Here is a 24,237-nt window from a genome sequence, read left to right as displayed (position 1 = left end):
GGTAGAGATACCGACCTACAAGAGGCTCATGACGTAGACACGAGTAGAAAGAACGAGTCTGTTGCGAGTAGCATGCGCCTACAGGACTGTATCTACGGCGAGCTTGTGGACTATCACGGGTGGTGTTCCTTTGCATGTATTAGCAGTAGAAAGGAGACATATTTAAGAGAAAAGAGAACATTTGACAAAAGCCATAAAAAAAGAAGAAAGTGAAAGATCAATGGAAAAATGGCAAGAAGAGTGGAACAACACGAAAGATGTTGCCCAGTGGTCCAAGATGCTGATCCCGACCCTAAGGGAATGGATGGACTATTACTTCCTGATGCAAGTGCTCTTATGACATGGCTGTTTTAGGGCGTATCTTCACATGCTCAGAAAGGGAGATACAGAGAAATGCCTATACTGCGAATACTCCGACACTGTTACTCACAAAATACTGGAGTGTAATACATGGACAGTGGAGAAAAACTGAACAAGTGTTGTTAACCTGTTACGGTTTTTAGAAATCTCCACCTTCAGAAAAAAAAACATATTTTCACATTTTCTTCTAGTTCCTGTTAAATGTATTATATCACATTTTATTTTTGACACTTTTTCAAGAAGCTCTTTAAAATGCATAAAAGGCTTAATGAAACTAAAAAATATTTTTGAACCCGTCTTATACAAGCCGATAGAACTGTAGCCGGTAGCCAATTATTCCATTCATTCACGATACCCATTACAAAATTCTGGAACCCTGTAAAAGTTTGTATAGGTAGTGGAGGGAAACCATAGTTTCTTAAGTCACTCTATCGTCTCCAAAGTGTTTGCCATCTGCGAATTAGTATCTTGTAGTCGTGAAAGGTATGATTGATTGTTTCAGGTTCTCTGCTACGAAGTCTGCAACTTGCATGGCAACTCTCATCATACCTCTTCACAAATTAATTCAGTTATTAATACGCTTGTTTCCAGATCAATACGTCTTTGCGATGATGCAAGTAGACCGACTAAGCTCTGTAGTTTAAAACAAGTCCTCATTCAAAACAGTTACCGCGAAAATCACATCAAAAGGAATATCCACAGACATCAATCTCCCACTCAATCTCAATCCAAAGATTCAGACCCTCATCATACGAAAGCTTTTCTTCCTTACATCAAAGGTGTCACTGACAAAATCGGCAAAATTTTAAAATCAAGAGAAATAAAGATAATATTTACGCCCCAAAAAAACTTTCATCTCTTGTTCGATCAATCAAAGACAACATTCCGAGTTTATGAAATTCCTTCTGCAGACTGCTCCCGATCGTATATAGGCCAAACAAATCGTAGAATCCAAAATAGGATTTATGAACATTCCATTTCTGTTCGAAATTCCGACTCAATTTCAGCTCTAGGTCAACACCATATTCATACAGGTCATAAAATTGACTTTGAAACTCCAGAAACATAGGTCCCACCCGCTTCTATAAACCAAGAATTATCTGAGAAACCATGGAAATTAAAAAAAGACCAAATTGTCTCCATAAAAGACATGACGGCATACGGTTACCTTCGACTTGGGAGACCTCTTATCAACCCCCACTGTCAGAAATATTCGCGCCAACCTCCACCCAAGCCACGTAACCATCGACGGTATAAATGACCCTTACTCTATTCCCAGCACCAATAACGTATAATATATATATATATATATATATATATATATATATATATATATATATATATATATATATATATATATATATATATATATATATATATATATATATATATATATATATATATATATATATATATATATATATATATATATATATATATATATATATATATATATATATATATATATATATATATATATATATATATATATGAAAATTACTGAGTTCTCGGGAAGAACCGCGTTGAGAATTTAAAACTCGACGTTTCGGCACCCATTTTGGAGCCATTATCAAGAGGGATACGGTTCGGTTCGAGTTCGGGGTCTCAATCTGCCTACTCCCCTCACTCGAGACGTACCAGTATCGTGTTCTATATTGCAAGAACTGTCTCTCGGCACTGAGGTCTCAATCTGCCTACTCCCCAGTGTCGAGTGACAACCGGTCTTACCCTGTGTGGCTGCTTTTATACTCGCTGTATGCGCGGGAATGGTATGCGCTGACGTGGTCTGAACTGACGTGGCCTGAGCGGTGTGGGCGGGAGGTCGCTGAAGAAGGGGTCGCCATGTTGCCGGCAATCGTTTCGCGTCATCGCGCGTGTTCAAGCTGTGAGGCCGTTTTTCGATTTCGATAGCTTCACGAATGATTCTCGCTTTTAATGAGCGGATGGGAGCGATGGTTTTTGCTTTTTCGAAATCTGTTTTGTGGCCTGTCTGAATATGATGTTGGGCTAGGGCTGAAGTGGTATCGGAATGTTTGACTGATAGAGAATGTTCGTAAATACGGTTACGGATTCGTCGGTTTGTCTGTCCTACGTATGTACGTGGGCAACTGGAACAAGGTATCTCGTAGACACCATGGTCTTCATTGGGGATTTGGTCTTTTACGGATCTAACGAGATTGGACAATTTGGAGTGAGTGGTGAAGATGGTTTTGATATTAAGAGGGATAAAAGTTCTACTGATCTTGTCAGTAACACCTTTAATAAAAGGTAGAAAGATTTTGGGTTGATCCGGCGGCAAGTGGGCAATCTCGAGTGAGGGGAGTAGGCAGATTGAGACCCCGAACTCGAACCGAACCGTATCCCTCTTGATAATGGCTCCAAAATGGGTGCCGAAACGTCGAGTTTTAAATTCTCAACGCGGTTCTTCCCGAGAACTCAGTAATTTTCATTTATCTGACCGCGGAAACTTATCCGAACATATATATATATATATATATATATATATATATATATATATATATATATATATATATATATATATATATATCTATATAATTACTTGTGGAATAGAAATTTTTATACCACTACTACTAACTGTTCCTACACTCAACCCTTTTGCAGTTTTAGACTCTTCTATGTACCAAGTATAACCCCGATTTCCTCATGCTCAAAAAAGAGATCAGTTCTGTATCCCTGATTTCTTTTGTTACATCTTGATCGACCCATTACGTTGCTCCGGTTTTCCTGTCTTAATATCCCATTCTTGTTTTCCTCATATATATTTCTATATAATATTTATTTATAATTATTAGACTTCGGCAAATATGGATATTGCATATTTTGCATATTGTGCATATTTTATGCAAATATTTCATATTTTGGCATATTTGTATAAAAGTTTGAATAAAGTGCATAAAAGTTCAGATTTTTATACTGTAAATGAAAATTTTTAAACATACCAATTTATTTCAATTCTTGTATAAAATTTTGTAGTCATTTTAATCAAGAAATGATCTAAGTACGTAATCTCTACAGGTACAAAACATTTACAATTTCAAAGAAGATCAATTTAAGTAGCCCTCAACATTCTTAGAAAGTCTCAGTCACTGAGGCATTCAGTTATTGGATAATCGCTAAGGGTTCGCTCATTTGCATTTTATGATCTAATCCCCAAATCTATCTACAATTTATTGTATCTTAACAGCAGGTAAACGGCTAATAGTTTTGTTCCTAATTTAGGGATTTTCCAAAATCTCCCAGATTATTGAATTAGGTACCTAAACATTTCTAATTTGATGCTCAGATTTGTAAATCATTTTTGTTTTGATATTCAAAGCGTAAACACTCGTTGTGCGTAACAAAAAGGAAGATTGTGATTTTATAATGCCTAAAACAACCAGTGCTTCAACTTGGATTAAACCTTATAAAGAGCTGTCTATGGATATGGGAAAAATCTACTGTTCAGTCTGTGGCAAAATTGTAAGTATCTAATATTTTCTATTAAATATCTAATATTTCATACATACAGGGTGTTTCCAAATGACACTTACAACGTTTGACTGTAGATACTTCTCGAAAAATTGAACAAAACGATATAGTTAATGAGGGGTCAAACTTATTTACTTTTCGAGATAAAGGGTGTTAAAATTAAAAAAATTAAATTCTTTTAGTTAATAACAACAATAACTTTAAAACCAATAAACGTATTTACTTGAAATTTAGTACTCGTAGGTTGTTTTTAAATGAAAAATAGCTTCCTTTAGTGAGAAAAAATTGTCCATGGTACAATACAATGGTGTGTATTTAGAAAAATTTTTCACCTTTACTTTTTTTTATGAAGTCAGCTATTCTAAAACACAAATATTTTTATTGTAATTGAATTAACAAAAAAAAAACTTTTGTTGAATTTTAAAATAAGTTATATGATGTACTAATGGTTAGTAACAAAAACTAATTTGTGGATTAATACTGCATTTAAAACACTTAGCGAGTGTTTTTTTTCCAAACCAGTTATTTGATTAACCAAAAACACCTTGTATATTTTTATATTTTAAAGGTTGGGTTAAAATAAAGGTTTTTATTTTTATTTATAGATAGCATGTGAGAAGAAATTTTAGATAGACCAACATGTGAGAACTGCTTTACACATTGCAAAAAAAGGAAAAATAGGAGGAAAACATCAAACTTCAATGGCTAAATGTTTCCAATCTACTTCAAAAAAATTAGATGAGCAAGAAACTTTTAATGAAGACTTGTGTCGCGCATTAGTGTCTGCAAACATACCGCTTTCAAAATTAGCAAATGTAAATTTTAGTTCGTTTCTAAAAAAATATTGCAAACTTAATGTTCCAAGTGATGGGTCTCTAAGAAGAAATAATGTGAACGGGCTATACTCGTCGGTGTTAATTAATATTAAGGAAGAAATTGCAGATAATTATTTTTACATATCTGTAGACGAAACCACTGATTCCTCAGGAAAGTATATTGCTCATTTATTGATTGGTGTTCTTAAAGAAGATACCTTACCAAAATCTCATCTTATTTCATGCCAGCAACTTGAGAAAACAAATGCTTTAACAATTTCGCGTTTTATACAAGAAACATTAGCAACTTTTTTTCTTCCGACAACTATTCCTTCTAATAAATTACTGCTTATTTTATCGGATGCTGCTCCTTATATGGTGAAAGCAGGACAAAATTTAAAAATATTTTTCCCAGATTTAATACATGTTACTTGTGTAGCGCATGGATTAAACAGAGTTGCAGAGGAAATACGAAAAAAGTTTCCTCTTGTAAATACCATGATATCCAGTGTCAAAAAAGTATTTCTTAAATCTCCTATAAGAATTCAACTTTATAAAGAAATGCTACCTAACATTCCTCTTCCACCACAACCTATTTTAACGCGATGGGGAACATGGTTAGAAGCAGCTAATTTTTATGCAGATCATTTTGTTAAAATAAAGAACATAATTGATACGTTAACAGATGAAAGTTCCCAATCTCTTTTGGATTCTAAACAAACTTTTCAGAGTAACTTGCTTCAACAAGAACTTTCATTTATAAAATCAAATTTTAGTTTTGTTCAAAAAACAATTACTCAGTTAGAATCACCAAAACTGTCATTGTTCGAAAGTACAGCATTAATAAAAGAATTTGCGTCATGTTGTCGGAACGTTAGAGGTAATATTGGAAAAGATATTTTAAAAAAATTTGAAGCTACTATGGAAAAAAATAAAGGTTACCATATTCTTTCTGAAGTAGTCAGTGTTCTAGCTGGAAATATTTCGGAAACAATTAATTTAGAACCAAATGTTTTGGTTAGTTTGAAAAATGTTCCCGTTACATCAGTTGATGTTGAACGAAGTTTTTCCATATATAAATATATGTACTCAGACAGAAGCCACAAGTTTTTGTTAGAAAATTTTGAACACCACTTGGTCATTTATTGTTACCATAATTCTAAGTAAGTTTATTCATACTTAAAAATGATGTAGTTACTTAAAATAAATGTAAATCTTAATGAATAGTAGGAAATATTTAGTTATGTACCATTTTGGTTAGTTTGAAAAATGTTCCCGTTACATCAGTTGATGTTGAACGAAGTTTTTCCATATATAAATATATGTACTCAGACAGAAGCCACAAGTTTTTGTTAGAAAATTTTGAACACCACTTGGTCATTTATTGTTACCATAATTCTAAGTAAGTTTATTCATACTTAAAAATGATGTAGTTACTTAAAATAAATGTAAATCTTAATGAATAGTAGGAAATATTTAGTTATGTACACTTTTTTTTTTAAATAAAATTGTTACTATTTTACGATTTTTTTATTTATTTGTATGCATATTTTGTAAAATATTTGCATATTTTCGGGTAAACACGTGCATATTTTCTACATTTTTATTTGCATATTTGCCGAAGTCTAATAATTATCTTATAGATTATCACTGATCTATTTGTTTCCTTTTATTACGTTGCTCAAGTTTTCTCTGTCTATAATATTCCATTTTTGTTTTTATCCTTATAACGACGTGCAGCCGAGGGAAGTCCAGTAGGGCCACCCTAGCTGCTGTTAGTGTGGCCCTCACAACCCCCGTCTAATAATAATATCGTGTGGCATGTTTAACCCTATTTCAGGTCAATGCACCTAGCCTCTACAGAGTAACTAGGATATTTTATAGTGTCGAAGTACACTATCCCAAGGGAACCGATTGCTTTACGTACCTACCCTCCGAAGCACTGTGGCGGCTCGCATAATTTTTAGAAATAAAGATTCTTGTTTGTGCCGAGACTAAAACTCGTGAGCTCTGGCTCAGAAATCCATTATATTAGACGCTGATCTACGACCGCCAGAAAATCACTGTGATTTCAAGGATCGTAAGTCTTTGTACCCTTGTTTAATTTCTAAATAACAGTTTTTTAGGACTGAAAATGAATTTAAACAAAACAAAAGTCATGCACTCCGAAGACACCGTGAAAGTTATAGAAAAAGTTGAAGAATATATATACTTAGGACAAAAAATAATACTAAATAGGGAAATTCAAACTGAAGAAATAAAAAGAAGAAGAAAGTTAGCTTGGACAGCATTCGGTAAACTGAACTATATACTCAGAAATCAACAAATTCAATTACATCTTAGATCTAAAGTTTTTGATGCATGCATTATTCCGATATTAACTTATGCGGCACATATGGAAAGAGCAATGCTAGGTATATCACTTAAGGACAAGAAAACAAACACATGGATAAGACAGAAAACCAAAGTCACCGATGTGGTGCAAAAATCACTAAAGTTGAAATGGGAATACGCTGGACATGTAGCTAGGAGCGATCTAAACAAATGGCACAGATGAATTTTAACCTGGAGACCATACCAACACAAAAGACCCAGAGGCAGACCTCCTATGAGATGGGCAGATGATCTGAAAAGGACTGCCGGGAAAAATTGGCTACAAGTAGCGTATAATAAAAAACAATGGAAAGGAAGACTTGAAGAGGCTTATGTTCAGATGTGGACGTGAATGGCTAGACGAAGAACAGTTTTTTGTTGTAGCTTTGGCCACCGTACCAATAGTATATATGTAATTGTTGGTTTTACCAACATGTTATAATCCAGTATAACATATTTTGATTTGGTTTTAAAGCTCTCATCTCTCTCTCGTCTAACTTTAACCACTCTTTTAGCGACTCGTTCTATTTAATTCTAAGTAAGCCTCAAGTCAAAGTCTAATATTACCCCAAGGTATTTAACTTCATTCACCAGACTCTGCTCTTCTGGCTTAACCAGACACTTCTGGCTAAGCCCTACATTAACCTTAAGACTAATTTGAGCTAAACTAACAGACTACTATCATATGATTTTCGAAAATCTATGAAAATGATATATAATTTCTCGGAACTATATTTTCTGTTATTGTTTGCACGTGAATATCTTGTAGACACGTTCTACTTTTATTCGAACCTTTTATTCTAGTTTTTAGTAGTCGTCCATACAGTTTATCAAAAGAAGGCACAACACTTATTCTCCTGTAGTCAATACAATCCTAGTTGAGTAAATGAATAAAATATTGGGTTAAATAATAAAATACCTCGAATATATCAGAAAGTTTTATTATTAAAATATAACAAAATATAAACCAATTCAATAAAAACAATATGTAAACATGTCATATAGTTTGTATAAAGAATTGTATAACAATCACGTAGATTACATAAGTTACTGTTAAATAAAATAACTACAAACTAATAGTCTAAAAAATCAATACTCATAAAATCAAGCTACATCAGCTTCAAGCAGACTTCTGTAAGCAAATGGTGCATTAAAGCACCAAAGATCATCAAATATAGAGAAGTATTGTATAAGAGATATTACCTCTACATTTTTGTGGGTACATAAAATTGTATAACCCTTATAAAATAATAAAGACTAAGTACTTGACTACTACTGAATTGAAAAAAGAATATTAGTATTAACAAGTGATGTGAGTAGATTGCGGTGTTTCGATTATTTAAATTTATATCTCCATTGTACGAGATCAATAACTATCTCACATCACTAACATTGACAAATCATCTTTATCTAAAATTAAAAATGTATTAGTAGAGCCTATACCTCTTATTCTCTCTATAGAATCATCATTTAATAATGTTTAGGAACGAATATCAGTTCCATGTAAGTTTGCGTGAAGAGAAGTGCTAATTGAGAGTCAAAACCAACATTTTCTACCCTTATAACGTGGGCTTCAGATGCCTTCGGTTCTTTTCGAACTACCGCTAATCCTGATATTCTCATAAGATGTAAGTCATTTTCTACTGAAGCTCCAACTGTTATAGCGAGTCGGATATGGCAGAAAACATCCACGTGAATGTATTTTTGAACTGCTACACCAGAGGGAGTCTGTATCTGAAAACAATAAAAAGTTCGATATGATTTTATAAAAATTGAATAATATAGTTTTCCCATATTTAGAATGCAATTCGAATATGTTCTGGAATCATAAAATCAGCACTAGCAGAGGATCTGTTAGCACGGGCACAACACTCTTGCTCGAACGCTAGTTGTTCATTTTAAGCTTTCAAAAAATAAATTAAATTAAAATGTTTTAATATCTTAACAATCCGAATTGCTATTGTGAAACAATGATCAAACAGATTACTTCTTCTGGTAGTAAAAAATTTTTGGTATAAATGTTTTAGCCAAATCATACCCTAACTACTCTGAAAATACAACGTTTGATTAGAACCATATTCTTTAGATAACATATCAATGTAATTTTATTTAAAATGTACAATAAATAAAGTAATGCTTATGCAATATGACGCAAAAAAAGTGTACGTCAAGAACGAATCCCTGCTTTTTGCTTGGCGCATTCTGTTGAGATCTTCGCAACTGTAAGATACCAGAAATTGAATAGCTGAGTAATTTAAATATCGCTATAATAAGGAGATATTCAACTCATGTCACAAAAAAAATCTGCTTATTTAAACAATTCTTTTTGTTTATAAAAATTATCACGAGCCTCATTATACCAAATTGCTTTAAATGGTAATTAAAATCAAACGCCGTAAATCTTATGGTTTTTTCTGAGCACGTCAAACAGCTGCGGAAAATACTTAAACGATTGCACTTTTGCTCCGGCGTAAGCAACTGCGACACCCAATGCGTCGAGTATTTTATGCCCAATTCTTTAGTTACAAATATGTGATCACTGCTATTTGATCTCTTGCTGCCTCAAATACTATTACTCAACAGCCACTAGAGTTCATCTTTTGAACTCTATTTTGAATAATTGACTGATCAGCAGATGATTTTATATAAGTGGTAAATATTTTTCCGAATTTGCACCATCTGTTTTAGACCACGTAGTTATCGAACGATATTTCTATAAGTGATGACAATGAAATATCAAACTGTTTACGGTAAAACAGCATTGAATCAAATTTTCTAAAAATATTATACTAAAAGATAATTACCTTTTCCATATGTTGCTCAAATTGAGGAAGATCATCTCTAAACACTTGAGCTTCGCCTAGTACAATATCACCAGCTTTGACAATAAATTCCATACCCTTGTGTACTGCTCTTGGTTCTAAACCTAGACCGTCGGGATGGTTATCAGACCATAGATAGTTATCTGGTTCGACTAGAGAATCTGGTTGGAAAGTGAGTCTCTTCGCATATCCCATTCCAATACTAAGCAGTTTTAAGGCTCTTCCTCCAAACAGATGATCTTTCCTGTCGTTTGGTCTGACTTTGTAGCAGAATCCAGGGATGATTCTTGGATCAACGTAAGTACCTAAAATAAAATGGAACATGTATAACATCATTGTTAACACAGGTATTGTTTGATTTTGATTAGTTTTCATCGATACCATACATTTACAATATAATATCAAATTAGGACAGTAAAAATATTGTTAGTCATGTCCTTTAAATAATTAATAATGTATGAGACTTGAGTCATTCCGTCACAAGCACAACACTTTATTTTTAAAATAAGCTTTTAGCTCACTGGAAACACATTTGTCTATATACTCCGAATAATCGCTTAAAATTGCCTGTTGTGCTGTTCTGTCAGCTTCTTCTTTTCTCGTTATTCTGGAGTATCCCTATTTCCTGGATTTATGGAAACATTAAAGTATTATCAGAGTTTTCACGTAGATGTTGTGGCTTTATTTCATTTGGAAGTACTAGAGCAAACTCATAAGTAGTGACAAAAGTCGAGCTTGAAGTTGTATTTGTAATATTATGAAATACTTCACACTTACGAGAGTGGGGCCAACACAAACAAAAATCAGAATCGAAGGACTAAATACGGAATCCACGGAATACTTATACAGAAAAAGAATAGCAGAGAAGATGGATAGAAAACAGAATCACTTGGAGAGAGGAAAGTAACAAACACTAACATATCAAGAAAGAAAAGTGATTTAGAGAGGAAGTGAAGACAAAATGTGAAGAAAAGGAGAAAGCCTTTATACAATAATACAGAACACAACAATCACAATAGGCATACAACCACTATAAACGAGATAGAAATCAAACGAATACTTAAGTAAAACCAATAAAAAGGGAACACTGGCAGAGCTTCTCAAAACAGATGGAACACTACTTCTAAAAGAAAAAAAGAAGAACTCATATTAACTGCATTCTGAAATCGTCACATGGCGTGCAATACCTTCAATGTGGCATAACTTTCTAAATCGAGATGTTTACAAATTTCGCAATATATTTAACATTTAAGGTATTTCGTACTCGGCGACGAAATACCTAATTGTGTTGTGTTTATGTATGAATTATTGGTTATTTATTTGAACACGTCAAATTCATCGGGTTGGAGCATACCAACAGAAAAAAGATTGCTATGATCTCATAGCATCTCTCAGAGGAAATGGCCGCTGGACACAATTTGCTGTATCCCGCATGGAAAGCGCTAAACAGACTAAGAACTGGCGTTTCTCGTTGTGCTAGTAACCTGAAGAAATGGGAATATCAGGAAGACGATACCTGCGACTGTGGCGCGGTTCAAAATAGTCACCATCTACTATCATGCACATAGATGAGAGAGACCTGCACAAAAGAAGACCTATTCTTAGCGAATGACAGGGCCATCTATGTGGCCAACCATTGGGAACACAAAATTTAAAGCTGTTGGTGTTCCGAACACGGAAAGTAAGTATCTCATTTGAAATAAAATTCCCATCACCTGACAATTAATGAAAATTTATTATATGTCGCTAGACTTTCCTATAATCGTCCAATAACCATATTCCTATTATATTATAAGCAATACAGTTATGAGACAAAGATGTTCAGAAAAAGCATCATGATCATCTGTAAAAGGTGCGTAGCACTTGGTCCTTATCTAAATACCGCCAAGATGCCTAGACACATATTACAAAGAAACAATACAATTGATTGTACACGTAGAACGTTATTGATACCCAGACCTCATATTATATATCTGTTTTTTTACTTTATTGAAGTATATATAAAATAAACTATAGCTTACCTACAACGGGAATTTCAAAAGATTCCAATCCAGTCATAGTATATTTTGTAGGAACATCGTTAATATCTTGTCCTCTAACAGTAAATCTTCTATGAATCTTCTGCATACCAGGTAACAGGTAACACCTGCGCCTATTGATACTAACTTTGGTGATTTTAGCGATCTCGGCGGAAGATTTGCCTTTTATTTTACGTGACAACACAGTGCCAGTAAGATTCATAGGCTTAGCCACACCAGTCTCATAATATTCAACTTTACCTGTAAATGTAACCGTGGCTTTCTTTTCAATAACACCTTTTGATAAAGAGCTAAAAATTTCAATTTGAGGGGCCTGAAAGAGTGAGTATAATAAGTAAAGGTAAAACTAACTATAAAAAATGTTTCTTTATAAAGACTTACGAAGCACCGTTTGGCGTGCAATGGGAGGTCGTTTATCACGGAACCGCTCTTCTCCTTCTAGTCCATGGTTCTGATAAAAATCGTTCCGGATTTATGCATAACAGGATATCGAAAAAAATAAACGTAATAAGTATTATAAAGGATAAGGGGCTCACCTCGATAGTAAGTACTTCTACGATTCCTTCAGCTTCGCCGTTGGGATTGAAGAACGTGAATTTATCTCCTTCAGACAGCAACTCCAGCTCAAAAGCGTAACCCTCGGGTCTGTTGTCACTCCAGAAATAGTTTTCGTTATTGTTCAATCGATTCTGATCGGCTTCAAAAGTAAAGCGTCTAGCATATCCTCTACCAATTGACTGCAAAGTCAAAGCCTTGTTATCAAACAGGCATTTATTAATGGTAGAAGGACGGCCAACCTCTGGAAGGGGTCTGATGCGGTATTTAAAACCAGGGACCACTCTTGGGTCAATGTAAACCCCAACAACCGGCAGTTGATGGGGTTCGACAGCACAAATAGTGTACTGTCCTGGAATATCTCCCAGAAAGGCGGCATCCAACTTCAATGAAGGTTTTACTGGCGTTTCGTCGACTTCGGGAAGTTGCGATGGCTTGGGTGTTAAACAACGTTCCTGTAAATCAAATTAAATACTTTTATATAAACTTCAAGACAAAATATTGTATTTTGTATTTGTTTTGATTCTAATTATAGTTATACATATAAAATACTGACTACAGTAGAACTTAAATTAACCACCAATATTAGAATTATATTAGACACGTACATGCTTTGAATAGTTTATTGAGGTTTCTTTATTCCTATTCTAATATGTAATTGTTGAATGCCACATTTTTCACTAAGAAACTGAAAAATAACTATCTGCATTTGCTTCCGAAATAATTTTTTTTTGTTGTTACGTTTTTCAGACGGTAAAGATTTACTGAAGTTGTTTCTGGTTGCTGTGCGACTTAAAACAATGCATTTTCAATGCTAGTTCCATCAACTAATTATGCTTTTGCCACTATCGTCATCAACTTTAATGCCATGTGCTAAATCGCTCTATACATCAGGTTGTTTTGTGTCACAACCTTTTAATGTTTCGGTCGAAAAAACTTTTTTCATCTTTTTATCTCGCTGGTAAATCTCGATGAGAGTATTTCGAATGTTCTCGGGCCAGATGTTAAACCATTTAGTGAAAAATCTTCAACATTTTCATACTGTTAGTTATGCAGACTTTCCGATAACCTCAGTGGGATTTTTCGCAATTTACGGTACTATATATATAGTAAATGCAGTTATCAATGTTCTACTGTAATATGAAGTACTTTAACGAGCTATAATTTCAACTTATGTCAGTTTGCAAAACATGTTAAAACTGTTACTATTTAGATTAATCTTTCGAATACTTATTGTACAAATCCAAAAAAACACCAAGTAAACTTTTGAAAGAAAGTGTACAGGGAGAGAGACTTAAAGTAAGATGCAAAAGGAAATCACAACGGTCAGCATAGTATAATATATAAGACTCGACTATGAAAATATTTTGATCCGAATTCGGATAAATGTTGCCTATTTTTTTTTATTAAATTGATTGTAAATAAAAAAGATTTAAAAACAATTCAAATTGTTTGAATTTGTATACACAATATAAAATTTTGTGCCAAAAATTTTGTATAATAAAATTTGAATAGAGATGAAAATGGTACTCTATCCTCTACGAAAAATTTTGTTGTTGGTTCATAATAATAAAGAATTTTGTAAGATTCTACTTTTATTTTGAGCAGATTACTATACTTCTTGAAAACTCCAATATTATTCAATTGTATTGCTGTTATTTACCAAATATCTTAACACTCAAAGCTATTTGCGCATTAATAACAATAAAAATTGTGTGGGCATCAAATATTTATCACTGATAATTATCTGCCAAGGATATATTTCAGAAATAGTTTTATTTGTTCCTTTAAATGTGATTATATAATAATTTACAGAACGCAGATTACTGATTAGAATATTTAGTATGTAAACAAGGTCAAAATTTATGGCTTTAAAAAAGTGGTTTCTTCCTTTGGACAATTCCTTAAAAAGTTATTATAACTTTTATTTATACCCAAAAAATAATATAAAATTGAATGTACAGACAAAACTGAAACTAGAAAACTGATAGATATACAAAAACATTTTCCTGCCGAAAACTACTATCAGTATAAGCAATAACGCAGCCATTAAAAAGACTAACGTTTGTGAGTGTGAAACGCTATATGATTGCATGACATCAAAAACATGGAACGATTGATTACTAAGAGAATAAGATCTTTCGATTTTCAACAAAAAAGGTGTGGCGGTGATATTTGATTAAAAATAGAAACATCATTCATATTTAAAAATATATTCTTCTATTGCATAAAGGACCCAAATGGGAACTCAAAATATAAAATTTCCGTGAGTATTTGTTATCGACAATTTTAACCCATACACATCTTATTCCCTCTTGGGAACATTCGTTCTTATATGTGTATTGTGTGTTGCTAATATACCCAGTTTTGTTTGAAGTGACCTTGGAGTAGGTTGTTAGTGTAGCACGTGTATTTTATTTTTGAATATTAGCTAAAAATAAGGTAAGTTTGATAAATAAAAATAAGTGTTGTAAGGATCTACTGATATATTGAAATAATAAATTTACTGTGTTGTTAGTAGTTGAATCAAATTGTTACTGTTCCCATACAGGAACATTGTGCGCTAAAGGTAAATTTTGACTCTGACAAAAGGAAATATTTTATAGTTTGTTTTTTGCAAGTTGGTAGATTTCTTTAACGCATCATTGGTTTAAATAAATTAATTTTAATAAACCTGAAGTAAACTTTCTTTTCAGAAAAAAAAATTGATGAATTTGAGAGTATTCCAACATTGTTTTGCAACAATAAAGCAAAAACTATTCAGTCCTATAAGTTACGACAGATTCCTTCTGAAAGTGAAGATTCGGAACTATCTGATGAAGATAACGTTAAGCCGTTAGCTGCACAAACCACCAGGGCTAGAGTAATCATTGACAGTAAAGGAGATTCTGATGATGATTTATCAACATCAGAATCGGATACTAAATTACCTACGAAACAAAAATCTATCAAACAGTCCTATTACATGGTGTGCTTCAAAAACTGTGCGAAATGTAGATGAACTGCATTTTGAAGATAGTGAATTACTTCCAACCAACATATTGCAGCTCAATTCTTCTTTCAAATTGTTTTTTTTTTGACAACAGATTTTATAATTGAGGTAGTTTGACAAATTCGTAACAATGCTTGGCTATTAGACAGGCCAATCAAAAAATAAATTGGAAAAATGGAAGAGATTATACCAATGCTAAATTTCAAAACAATTCTAGCTGAACAACTAACTAGCAGTGGTGTTTTACAAAAAAAGAAAAGTAGGTCGGCCTAGAAGTTCCACACCCGAACAACCATCCAAAAAAGATGCATTGAACCTAGATCCAATATATCTGTACAAACAGATCAGTTCTCACACTGGAAAAACTGGACTGTAAACAGGTAAAGATGTAAGATGATAAACTGTAAGGGAAAATCAAGGGTCCAGTGCGAGAAATGTAAGGTGTATTTATGCTTTCATTCTAAAAGTAGTAACTATTTTAAGAATTTTCACAATTTGGAATAGTTTGATACTGACAATACATCGATCTGATGTGTATGACAATTAGTTCTAATAAAAGATTTTATACATAATGTTCCCAAATGGGCACAAATTGTTATTTTCTCAAAAACCGGATCATTTAAAAAAAACGTGTAACGGTGAATTCTACATACATCTATTAATAGTAATTTAATATAATTTTATTTTATTTTGTCAAAAAATATAGATATATATTAACAAAGAGAACTAACTCAGAAAACTAAAACAATAGTAGTAGTAGAAATTGAAAGAAGTGAGAGATCAAGAACAAAAAGCCAATAGAATAGAATTAGAGGAAATACGCTGAGAGATCGAAAGAGAAGTGAAGACATTAGACGAAAATGTAATGTACAGTGTATAAATGAGTAGACACAAAATAGCAAAAAAGAATGGAATAACCACATAAGCAGAATGGAGGAGACCTGTGTTGTCAAAATAGCAAGAGATAAGTCACCAACCGACAGATGAAGTGTAAGACGACCACGCAAAATATGGACTGGCAATCTTCCATAGAGATATTAATCCGCCAATGAACAAGCAGAATTGCTTATAAAGAGGAAGAAGAAGTACTGAAAGAGAAAGAGAATTGGAGTAAAATAGTGAAGCAAACTTTTATAAACGAATTTCTAGAGCTTAGTAGGACAAAATGTGGAGAAATGTAACTAAAAAGCTGATCATACATAGAAATGAAGACAAAGAGGGTAATTATCGAAATGATACATTTATAGATGGTGAAGAGTGATTGTTCAAATATTGGCTATTAGTTGAAATAAAATAAAAGTGATTGCCTATCTTAATAATAAGATTGTCATATCAAACATGATAGTTAAGTGTTTAAAAAAATGACATTGCCGCTAATTACCTAGCTAGGCGATGCAGATGATTAAAATAAAATAAAAAAGATATCTATTTTGATTATAGATTGCTAAAATATTGATATAAAATATTTAAAAAAAATAGAAGCAGTGGAAGTGTAATCAGTAAAAGCTAAGCGATTTAGTAATCAAAGTAAATAAACTATAGAGATGACATGTAATAAAAACTAATTTGATCAATAAAGATAACACCACACCTCAAAATACAGCTGAGTATGATAAAATAAATCGAAATATATAAAAAATACGTGTGCTATGATGAAACTCAAAATGTAGGACTAATACATGTGAATTTTGCCTGATTTACTTACTTAAATGTAATAAGATCACAAAATGAAAAACCAGCAATTGGATATTATGAAGAAAACAGGTCAAATGATAAAAATGCTAATGAAGGGTCACTACATGGGGAATTTTATTACCATTTTCCTATACGATGGATTCATATTCATGTTCAAATGCTGGCACGTCATTTTAAGTTATCAAATAAGCCGATGCGTTTATATTGAAATAAGCTTGTAAATGAAAACACATTCTGGCTAGTTTTAACTGAACCAAAATGTTTATTGCAGAGTAAAATGTTAGTTTTGGCGCTATTCCATGTCTAAAAATATTTTATATACCTAGATAATACCAGGAAGAATTTATTTCCTACTTACATAATACAGTAAATTTTGGCACTTTCATGCTAATTATGATTCTAATTTTAATACCAAGATTATGCAGATGTGTACTTTTGAAATTAATAATCCAAGGTATGGTAGAAAAATACTTCTTTATTTCCTGGCGCTACAACCCTTTGTGAGTTTTGAATTGCCTACCAATGTTCTTCCAATGTCGGTTACTTTTCTACTCCACTGCATGATATTCATAGTTTCAAGGTCCAACTATCCCACTATCTTTTAAGGGACATTCCTCTTGTCCTAGTTCCATGTGGCTTCCATTTCTGGATTACTTTGACCGCTCTATTTTCTGGTATTCTTTCTAAATGACCAAGATATTTTAGTCTTTGTGAGTTTATAAATCTAACAATTTCTGCGATCTGCATTGTTTTGTCCAGCTCGTGGTTCATTTTAATTCTCCACGAACCATCGCTACAATGTATTGGTCCAAATACCTTTCTTAATATTTTGCACTCAAATATTCTCAATTTTCAAAATGCTTTGGACATGTAATGAGAGCAAACACACAAAACATGGAAAGTCTAATTATCCAAGGAAAGGTAGAAGGCCGAAGAAATGCCTCTGTCAGATCTCCGTTTATTCGCACTACTGCCTTGAAACCGTCCAAGATAATTTGTATAAGTGATTAACTTTTTGGGTATACCTAGCATGGATAAGTGCTTTAGCATCTTTTGCTACTACTCCATCGAAGGCCTGCTTGAAATAGATATAAAGGTTAGGTTGAATATTCTTCTTCTTCCTCTTTATAAGCAGTGTCCTCTTGACTTCATCTCAGTGTCAATGTGTATGTTTCGCCATATAGTGTTATTAAGGCATCCTGCCAGTTTATTTGCTTTTTGTACTTGATTTCTCATTTCTTTGTCCAGGTCTCCAAAGCTAGACAGTTTCTTGAGTTCTGAGATGAGATAGTCATATTAAATTCTTTTGCTCTTGTTAAATCTTTGGACCAGTCTTTGCAGGCTATCTTCATCTTGGGCTATCAATATTGCGTCGTCTGCGTAACAGAGTATTTTGATTTCTTTGTTTCCCATTCTGTATCTTCTTCCTTTGTTAACGGTTTTGATGATTTCATTCATGATCAAATTGAAGAGCATGGGGCTCAATGAATTTTGAACAATATACAAGGTTGTATATTGGTATGTTATATTCAAAACATTTTTCATGTATGAATCTTAATATAGGTATTTGGGCTACAGTTGATCTTTTTGGTCTAAAACCACATTGCTATTCTCCTATTATTTCCTATGAAAGAAAGCGGCTCTAGGCGACGGTATATAGTTCCTAATAATACCTTATAGACATTACAATTAAAAGTTTTATACCACTATAATTTCTGTAGAGCCTTTTGTCTTTACATAGAAAAAACGGAAGGAAAACACTAATGCAAGTAAATAAAGTTTATCATATGGCAACAAAATAATACTCAGTCAAAGTGGCATTCAATGATGAAATAAGAATGCTTAGATCGATAGAGAAGATGTAAAATTGAGTATGGCACATTAAAAAAAAAAGATAAACAAATTCAGGCTTTGCGTAATATATAGGCCATTGATTATGTGCGAAAAAGAAGGCTAGAAAGAACTAAAACGTTAAAAGAGCTTTTTATTGCTTCATATGGTCAATGGCTCCCCAAATATGAAAAAACCACCAGTGCTACCATTTAAAGGGGTACGTTAAGAAAGTGATGAATTAGTCCCTAATCACTAGGTACTTTTCGTGCATATACATCCACAGAAAAGTACGTAGTGATTACATTTTGTTCAAAATTAAATTTCTTATCGAAATGTCACTTTTTAAAGTCGAAGATAATTTTTGTGACAAAAATATATTCAAAAAACGAAGCAAAAAACACGAATGAAGGCGTTTTTTTGGCCTATAAATTATTTGCACAATGGTATAGTTATACACATTGCTCCAAAGAAAAAAAGCTTATATCCTTCCTCTTTAGTAATATGACGTTCGGTAGAAGTCTTTAGGATTCATAGTATCCGAGATATTATTTTTCAAAATTCGCCACTCACACCATTTTTGGGTCATTTTTCGTATTTTTTCGCAAAGATTGTTCTTTCTATAACTTTTTTTCTAGGCAGTTATAGGCACCTATATGCAATGGTACATTTAGTAGAAATCAAAATCAATTACCTTGAAAATTGTTTATTGTAGAAGGTTCTAGGACCAAATATGAGCAAGATATGGTTCTTAAAAATGTTCTAGTTTTAAAGGTTTTTGGTAACTTTTACCGCCATTTTTTAAATTTCTCATGATAACGTTTTTCTTGTATATTTACATAGGTATGTGCATTATTAAATAAAGAAGAAATATTATTTTCTGTATTTTAAAATAGTCTATTGAAAAATACTATAGGACTAATGGTAACCAAGATATGGTTCGTCAAAGTGTAATGCTTGGAACGATTTTTATTAACCTTTACGGATTGTAGTAATGACTTCTTTCTACATTTATGTATATACAAATCGCACAAGCATTACACTTTGACGAACCATATCTTGGTTACTGTTATTCCTAGAATACTTTACAATATACTATTTGAAAGTACAGAAAATAAGCTTTTTTATTTAGTAATGCATATACCTATGTAAATATACAAGAAAAAAGTTATAACGAGAAATTTGAAAAATAGTCGCAAAAACCGTTAAAAGTAGACAACTTTGAAGAACCGTATCTAGCTTAAAATTAGTCCCAGAATCTTCTACAAGAGACCATTTTAAAGGTAATTGATTTTTGTTTCTACTAAAAATACCAAGGAAAATACCTAAAACTGCGAAGAAAAAAATTAGAGAACAATATTTGCGAAAAATGGAGAAAATGACTAAAAAATAATCACACTCGGTGGTTTTTTCATATACGTATATGTATAAGGGTTGTAATGAAACAATAAAATTCCTTTAACGTTGTAGTTCCTTTCTAAAGTACATAATCATTATTTATTACGAAATACTTTTAAATCTAGTGGGTTTAATGTAAAAATCATTTGAAATGTAATAAAGTTTTGATTATTCGTTTCTTGGTAGTAAAAACTGTTATTTTTACGTCAATATGTGTGGGCAATTGTAATCATTAAACATTAAAGTTTAAATAATACACCTGCTTGCTGTTATTTTTAACAATAAGGTGGGTATACGAACTATTTAGATAATATTAATAAACATTTTTGTGATTACAGTTTTTACACGCTTTGCATATTGAGACCTCTTTACCTAGAAACTTACATGTAAATCTAGAAATTCAGAATCACTCTCCAAATCACAGCTTAAATTTTTCAGAAGTGGCACACATGCACCTCTCTGAGCATCAACATGAGAATTCTGAGGAGAAAAAAACATTTATATAAACATATAGTTAATACATTTTAAATGGCTGTAGAGCAATGTTAGTAACAAATACATTGGAATGTTTATATTTTTTATACATAAATTATTTAATATACAAAATTGACAAATTATTAGCTTCAAGTACAAAAAGACATATCAAGAAAATGCGTTTTTTTTTGTTAATCATATATATCTGGTTTTTTAAAATCGTAGACTAATTTTCGAAACCAAATTCAAGAATTCCGCTTTAATGTGTGCCTTCTAAGAATTGCAAGGCAAAACAGACGTTGATAAAGATGTTAAGAGAGACGACGTTAAGACAGAGCGATTGCGAAAGCCGTTCTGAGGAGGCCTATTGGGCCGAAATACGTATAAACGGATGCGAAGCGCCCTGTACGTGAAATCAAATCTTAACTGTCTTTTCCTTTTTATCTGGTTTTTTGTTTGTTTTGTTGTTTTTGCACGTTATTATTATTTTGTATTTCTATAGAACTTGTACAGCTTGTATATAACTTCTTTTTGGACTTTCTGTCTGCAAAAATGAGTCAGCGTATCTTATGTTGTTCAGTCGTTCTCCATTTATAACTATTCTTTTGTCTATATCAGTTAGCGATAGGTTCATAATGTGCTCTGAATATATACTAAATAATAACGGGGGCAGTGTAGATCCATGTCAAACATCTCTTTTTACCTTTATGTCGTCTGTTAAATGATCCTAAACTCTAAAAGCGACAGTTTGTTCGTAAGATTTATTGTTTGTATGGTTTATATGTTTTATTCTATCAAATGATTTTTGACAATCAATATATCACAATTAACGTCTTCACATCGTTGAAAGCGAACTTGTACTGCAAAAAGTGCATCTCTAGTACCTAATGCATTCTCTAATCTAAATTGTGTGTTTGCCAGTATTCTTCACACTTTTTATTATTCTTTTATGTATTATTTTTAATAATATTTTCGGGAGATGAAGCATAAGGCATCTTATTCGCTTTTTCGCTTTGCGTTTTTTAGGTATTATGAAAGTGGATCTAACCACAGTTGGGGTATTTTTGCACTTAAGTATATCTTCTTCTTCAGCCTTAAGTAATCCAACTTTGGACATATGCCACTTACTTCCACTTGTGTCCTCCGATTTTCTTAATGTCATCAGTCCATCTCATTTGTGGTTTTCCTCTGCTTCTCTTTCCTAACCATGGTCTCCATTGTTGTATTTCGTGGTTCCATATTTGTTTGTTTTTTTTTTGTCTATAAGTCTCACCCCGAGCATTGATCTTTCCATCGTTCTTTGTCCTTTACTATTTTATTCATATTAGACTTGGTGAGTGTCCACGTCTGTGAACCATACGTCAGTATAGGGAGGATACACTGATCGTTAATTCTACTTTTCAAATATTGTTCTATTTTAGTGCTTTTTAAGATCCAACTCAGTTTTCCAAATCCTGCCCACGCTAACCTTATTCTTCTGGTAATTTCAGCAGTTTGATTTTCTTTGTTAACTTTCATTATCTGTCCCAGGTAGATGTATTCGCTTACTGTTTCTAAATTTATGTCGTCCAACGTTATTTCTCCAATGTTCGGTGTATTTGTAATTATTTTTGTTTTTTTTTTTCAGGGTCCGTAGTTTTTCAAAACGTGTAGCTAATATTCCAATGCCATCAGTGTATCTCAAATGACTCAGTTTTCTTCCATTAACATTTATTCCTTTATCTGTCCAGTTAATGTCTTTGAACACGTCTTCCAGTCCAAGTATGAATAGCTTTGCTAAGATAACATCTCCCTGGCGAACTTCTCTGTTGATTGGTATAGCTTTGGTTTTCGTATCTATTTATATTTTCATTGTAGCTTTCATAGCTTGTTTTATTTTGACGGATTCTATGTTAGGGAGCATCTTTGAGTTGACATTCGTTATCTTTCTCTTAAGATCTTCCTTTGCAGTGTTATCTGGGTTCTTGTTTGAGGAATATAAATCAGGCCTCGGTTCTTTTCTATTATTTTTTCTACCTTGTTTTCATTGTAAATCCTTAAATCTTCCTCTACTCCCTTCCTTATTTGTTTATTCAATTCTTCGAAACCATCGGTGTATCGCTTTCCTTCGCTTAGAAATGTGCGTCTCTTTTCCATCAACCTTTTTGTTCCATCACTTATTCTGTCTTCTTTTTTTTTCGTTTTCTTTGCCACAGTCAGTCCTGCTTTCAAATCTTTCGTTGCATTTCTTTATTAATTGTATTCATGTCGGAATATTCTTGTTGATAATGTTCTACAAATTCTTTTCTTACGACTTTTCTGTAGTCATTTCCCTTATGTCGCATTTTAGTTTGATCTATCTAATTATAATAATTATGTGGCCTGTTTCTACTGGTTTTCGTCTGTTTAACAAGAATCTTTGCTCTTAAAAGGCGATGATCGCTGCCAGTTGTGAATCTATTGAGAGCAGCTATATCTTCAAAAATGTCTTTCTTCCCACACAAGAAGTAATTGATCTCGTTTTTCTTCTTTTTATCGGGAGATATCCACGTTCATTTTCGGTTTGCTGGTTTCTTAAAGTATGTGTTCATGGCATATAAATTTTGTTGTTCTAAAATAACAACAAAACTTAAGTATGTTGAATATTAAGGTAAGTCTTTTTACTGTGTCTTTGTTCATTATTTTCAAGAATTCTGCTTGGAACTCGTGTAGGGCTGCGTCTTTTTCTTCCTTAATACTGTTTCTAGAAGCTTCTACTTCCTATTCGAGAATAAGTGGTCCGGTATCGTCATTTTTATTCTGTGTGCTAGTGTCTTCAAATGTTTTTTGTCACATAATTCATCCATGTTGTTTTTATTTCTTCAATATTAACTCTTGGATTTCCTTGAAGGTCTGTTAAGTGTTACGACGTTTTTGATTTATAGAGGCTTGGTTGCTTCTTTGATATTTTTGTGGAGGTTGAACGAATTATGTTTACGATTGATGAATACTCAAACAATGACTCATAGAGGCTCAATGTTCATTAAGTTGTATAAAAATATCCCGTATTTTTCACAACGCATTTTCTAAGAAATATCTTAAATAAAAAAAACTTATGAGACTTTGGATTAATTGATAAAATTTCAAAAATATATTTTAATTATAAACTATCCAATAGAAAAACATAGCCTCTTAATTTTTGTTTTAATACTTACTTGCAATGGTAAAGTTAATAAATCTTCAGTCTCATTAGCTTCTTCAAAAAAGGCTGTCGAAGAAGAGGGTCCACGGCGAAGTATTTGCCAGTGACGTTGCATAGCATCAAGTTTTGCTTCTTCCTGAATGTTTTGGGAAAGCATTTTCTGAAAATAAAACAAGAAATTATTGTTTATCGCTTACAAAAGTTAAAAAGTATGAAGTCTGAATAAAGGTCATAA

General features: G+C 32.6%; 1 protein-coding gene across 1 annotated transcript in view; it reads right to left on the bottom strand.

Annotated features, from left to right (window-relative positions):
* Positions 1–7,962: 7,962 nt before the first annotated feature.
* Positions 7,963–24,237, bottom strand: part of LOC140450186 (uncharacterized) — a 39,460-nt gene continuing 23,185 nt past the window's right edge. The window contains exons 2-7 of the mRNA XM_072543646.1: positions 24,016–24,162; positions 20,753–20,848; positions 12,435–12,908; positions 11,881–12,211; positions 9,842–10,164; positions 7,963–8,771 (exon numbers count right to left, since the gene is read on the bottom strand). Coding sequence (XP_072399747.1) covers positions 8,508–8,771; positions 9,842–10,164; positions 11,881–12,211; positions 12,435–12,908; positions 20,753–20,848; positions 24,016–24,159 — 1,632 coding nt within the window. The 5' untranslated portion in view covers positions 24,160–24,162 and the 3' untranslated portion in view covers positions 7,963–8,507. The remainder of the gene's footprint in view (positions 8,772–9,841; positions 10,165–11,880; positions 12,212–12,434; positions 12,909–20,752; positions 20,849–24,015; positions 24,163–24,237) is intronic.

This window comes from Diabrotica undecimpunctata, chromosome 9 (genome assembly GCF_040954645.1).
Source record: "Diabrotica undecimpunctata isolate CICGRU chromosome 9, icDiaUnde3, whole genome shotgun sequence".
NCBI lineage: Eukaryota > Metazoa > Arthropoda > Insecta > Coleoptera > Chrysomelidae > Diabrotica > Diabrotica undecimpunctata.
Note: the sequence above shows the minus strand (reverse complement) of the source record. Positions and strands in the feature narration are given on the sequence as shown.